Source organism: Carassius carassius, chromosome 49 (assembly GCF_963082965.1).
Source record: "Carassius carassius chromosome 49, fCarCar2.1, whole genome shotgun sequence".
NCBI lineage: Eukaryota > Metazoa > Chordata > Actinopteri > Cypriniformes > Cyprinidae > Carassius > Carassius carassius.
Genome location: NC_081803.1, coordinates 17,877,630 through 17,882,472, shown reverse-complemented (window position 1 = coordinate 17,882,472; position 4,843 = coordinate 17,877,630). Strand labels below are relative to the sequence as shown.

The 4,843-nt window shown below is 36.5% G+C and overlaps 1 protein-coding gene across 1 annotated transcript; it reads left to right on the top strand.

The window, feature by feature from the left end:
- The first annotated feature begins 973 nt into the window (after positions 1-973).
- On the top strand, positions 974-2,165 carry LOC132132578 (trace amine-associated receptor 13c-like). Its single transcript, XM_059545005.1, has one exon. It carries the CDS (start codon positions 989-991, stop codon positions 1,994-1,996), a length of 1,008 nt encoding a protein of 335 aa, XP_059400988.1. The 5' UTR covers positions 974-988; the 3' UTR covers positions 1,997-2,165.
- Positions 2,166-4,843: the final 2,678 nt, after the last annotated feature.

The window sequence follows — 4,843 nt, the reverse complement described above, 5'->3', positions numbered from 1 at the left end:
GACTTTGGCTTTTTCATTGGAGAAGGTCCTGGGTTGAAGGGAGAAGTGCATAGAGCATCGTGTTAGGAAAGCTCTACAGAATTGGGTTCACCAGAGTATGTTTCCGGAATAGGAAGGCGTGGTTCCGGCTGGGAGGGGGTTTCTGATGGTGTGGGGGGAAAGGGTGGCGTTAACAGCGCAGTGGGAGCTCGCAGGAGTTGTAGTTGCTGGGTGAGCTCGGACACCTGTGTCACCAATGCCAGGACAGCGCGACTAGTGTCGTTAAGATTCCGTTCCTGGGAGTCCATCCTCCGAACACTGTCACTGAGGAACTCTTCTAATGATGACGATGAGTTACTCGCTGCTTCCATGATGGTCAGATCGTTCTGTCACGGGGTATAAAGGACAGAAAGCAAGTTGCAAAGTAAACAGGTTTATTGTAAGAGGCAAAGTCAGATTGTGTTGATCGTGGGTGGCGCAGGGACCTCGATGGCAGCACAGATCGGTGAGTTGGTGAGTTGAGAGCGTTGGTGAGAGGTGATGATGAATCCGAGTGATGATGATATAATCAACAGAATGACGAACAGAAACGAAGACACAAGTATGAATGCTGAGCAGAGGAGACACAGACATGAAGCATGGAGGACCTCAAACAATGATCTGACAAACAAGAGACAAAAGACAGGGCATTAAGTAGGCCGTTGGAATGGGCTGCAGCCCATGAATGGTAGATGGCCCAGAATGGGTAACGCTTACATGAAACAATCAACACGACGTAACCTGAGCCGAGCAGGAAACAGTGCATTCATGAACCATGACAAAGATTGACTAACTGATTGATTTATTTAAAATTAAACTTATTTACCTAGTGTTCATTAACTTGGTAAGATTAGCTTCCTTATGCAGAATCAGAGTGGGCGGTAGATGGGTTGGTCAGTCTGATCCAGACACTGTATAAATGAAAGGAGAGTAAGGAGAGCAGAACAAACTCCTAACAGGAGACTCACTCATGGCCTATGAGACAGAGGATCATGGGACTCAATACTGCTTTCCTGCCATCAACTCATCGTGTATCAAGGGAAAACACTCCAGTCATGAATACAATATCATGTATGTGATTTTTTCATTGCTGTCAGCGTGGACTGTGTTTTTGAACCTGCTGGTGATCATCTCCATCTCTCACTTCAAGAAGCTTCACACTTCAACCAACCTGATCATTCTCTCTCTAGCTGTGGCTGACATGCTTATTGGACTAATTGTCATGCCCATAGAGGCCATAAACCTGATTGAGACGTGTTGGTACTTTGGAGATACTTACTGTGGACTGTTTACAGTGATCCTTGAATTGCTTATTTCTGTGTCTCTCAGTAATTTAGTTTCAATTGCTGTTGATCGTTATGTGGCTGTGTGTTACCCTTTATTTTACCCACAGAAAATAACCATGACTAAAACTTTATTAACCATCTGTCTCTGCTGGTTTTGCTTTTCATCTTATTTCACTTACTATGCAATTAATAATGGATATTTTAGCATTTCACACAGAACAGATGTGTGTTATGGCAATTGCTCTGTTATACTAACTTTTGCATGGAGAGTCTCTGATCTGATTTTGTCCTTTGTGTCTCCTTGTGTCCTCATCATAACTTTATATTTGAGGATTTTCTATGTTGTACATCAGCAAGTGAAAGTCATAAACTCTCTGATGAGGAGTGGTAAATGTGTAACGGAAGGATCAATGAGGAGGAAATCTGAGAGCAAAGCTGCTCTGACATTAGGAATCATTGTCACAGTTTATCTGCTTTGTTGGATTCCCTACTATATCTGTTCTATATCAATAATCACTTCCACAACCATAAATGTTTTGATGTGGGTCGTGTATATTAACTCGGGTCTGAATCCTATGGTCTATGCTTTATTTTACCCCTGGTTTAAAAACACAATTAAACTCATCTTATCTCTGAAAATATTTCAGCCAGCATCCTCTCTGGTCAATATTTTAACAGAACATCAATTGTAATTAAACTGATAAAGCCATCATTCTGAGAACAATTTAACATAAAATGCAATTGTTATAAAGTCCTACGGTAGGTAATTATAATACGTTATCCTTTTAATTTACACTAAATATATTTTAATATTGTATAGTTTGTTTCATTGAGTATCATTCCTTTAAAAATATACTCTGTTTAAATGCAGATTTTATCAGAATTTAACAATTAAGCAAGCTTATTTTAACAGTAAGTTTAAGTGCCAAAATGTTCAGTTGTGTTGCATTAGCTTATTAGGAAAATTAAGTAAGAATTACATACCTCCAATCTAATGGAATAAATTATTATAAAGACATATATTATGTTTTTTATACTTCACTTTTATCACTCGTGCAGAATCTGAGTTGAAATAAATCAAAAACACAGTGACAAAAAGAGGACAGCCATTTAGAATGTGTATGTGTAAGTGTCAAATGTATTATCATGGTGGTTCATCACAAACCACAATCATAAAAGAACAATTTCTAATGCTAACATACAGTTCTAAAGTTTTGGTTTGATTTTAATGTGGAGACATTCATTAAACAATTACTTATCATTATACTCTTGTGTTTCATTCTATGTTCTTATCATGGCCTTATTTTTTATTTGGATGAGATGATTTTTAACATTGAAACATTGTTAACATGTTGATAGTTGTGTTTGTGTTTAATGTTTATTAAGCAGAATTTAAGTTGTTAATAGCTGAAAATATTATCCTGATACATTCGATGAAGGCACACATTTCTCATTCACATCACCCTGTTTATAGACGCTGCCAAGTATGGAGATTAAGATCATTGAATAATAAAAGTTTTATGAAATATTTTATTAAAATATGCATTAATTTGCATACATTTTCAGAATGGAAATTTGATCAATGGATTAGCCAGATATTGTTGGCATATTTGTTTGATTACAGAGGGGATGTTAGATATTCCTTTTATCTCTTCTTAAATCAGAAGATAGTTTTTATTTTTGTGTGTTTTTTTTTCTTGACATAAAATGTGAACAATCCCCATTGTAAAAGCCATTCAGAATAGAATATGGATAGGAATAAGTCTGAAAAGATGTAAGTTGTATTTAACTGCTGCTGAAGTGGATATTTCTGACTCAGTGCATGAGAACAAAATATAATTAAAACAAATTTTGAGAAAATGGCTGTTAAGAGAAGTACTGAAATGTAAATCTAAATTGAAATCAGACGCAATTAGGTAATGCGCAGTAAAAGCACTTAAAAGTTAATTTTTGGATGTACTCATTCACTACTTTGAAACAACACTTTACAAAAAGACAAATAGCCCAAAATCTCAAAATTTACATTATTAAATTTACTGCTTTCCTGCCATCAACTTGTCATGTATCAAGGGAGAAGCTCCAGACATGAATATAATTCCATGTATTATTTATTATATATATATATATATATTTTTTTTTTTTTGTTTGTTTTTTTTTTTTTTTTGCTGTCGGAAGTTACTGTGATTCTGAACCTGCTGGTGATCATCTCCATCTCTCACTTCAAGAAGATTCACACTCCAACCAGCCTGTTTCACCATTTCTCAGTAATTACATTTGTATTGCTGCTGATTGGTATGTAGCTGTTAATGTATCCACAGGAATTAACAATGACCAAAAGTTTAGTGAGCATTTTTCTCAGCAGGTTTTGCTCCTCCTTCTATAACACTACAATTGTAATCAGTGATGAGTACTTTGATTCTACAATCCAGCTTCATGATACATTTTTAATGGAGAGTCACTGACCTTCTGTGTTGCACAACAACAAGTGAAAGTTATAAACTCTCAGATGAAGGGTGGACAGCATGTTTTGGATGGTTCAGTGAGAAAGAATTCTGAGAGCAAATCTGACAATGTGTCTTTGTCATATTATAATCATATTATTATGTAGAGTAGGAGTCAGTTGATCCAAGCTATATGGAATTTTTATTTAAATTTAAGTTTTCAACAATTATAAAAATATGTTTCAGTCAAAACTACTTGTGCATTTAATACAGTATTCAGACAAAATGTTAAGGTACCTAAGAAAAGTGGCAACAAAAATGACAAAAAGCATCCCCTTTGTGAAACCACCATCACCCCTAACTATCCCCCTTACATTAATAATGTTGTGTATTATGTAACATTTATAATGCAAATTATACTTATGATAATTCACGAACTAAATAATGGTGATTGGCTAATCAGGACTCGGTACTGTAACCAGCTGCGCACAAGAAGAAGGAAGTTTCCATCATTTTCAAGCGCAACTTTTTAAAGTTCTTTAAAAGAAGACAACAGAAGGTGATTTTTCTTTCATTATAATTTAAAGACATTCCCTTGAGATAATGTCATTGTGCTGTATGAGTGACTGTGAGGGACTGAGAGATGATAGTAGAGCTGACATTATTGAGTCACTGACTTTTCAAAAAACAAACAAAAACACGTCTTGAGAATCCAGTCGCGATGAAGCCTTATAATACAGTTAGGATGCTCTTATAAGTCAAGCAATTAAAGAAAAGATGTATGAGTTTTTGTGACGACTGGGTGAAGGAGGAGCTGGAAACAAGTGCGAGCAAACAAACAAGAGTACAAAGACAATGCTGGGAAGACGACAATCCAAGATGGCGGGGAGACGGTGAGTAATCCAGATGATGATGGTGAGAAGGCAGCAGGAGAGGATGGCACAGGAACTGCGGGGAATAGAGCCGAAGGTAAGTCTGATGCTGAGTGAAAGTGCGGAGAGTGGATGAGGTTCTGGGGAAAGACACGGACATCCAAACGCAAACGACACAGAAGCAAAAGACAGGGTTACAGACATTAAACAACATTCTCACAAAAAC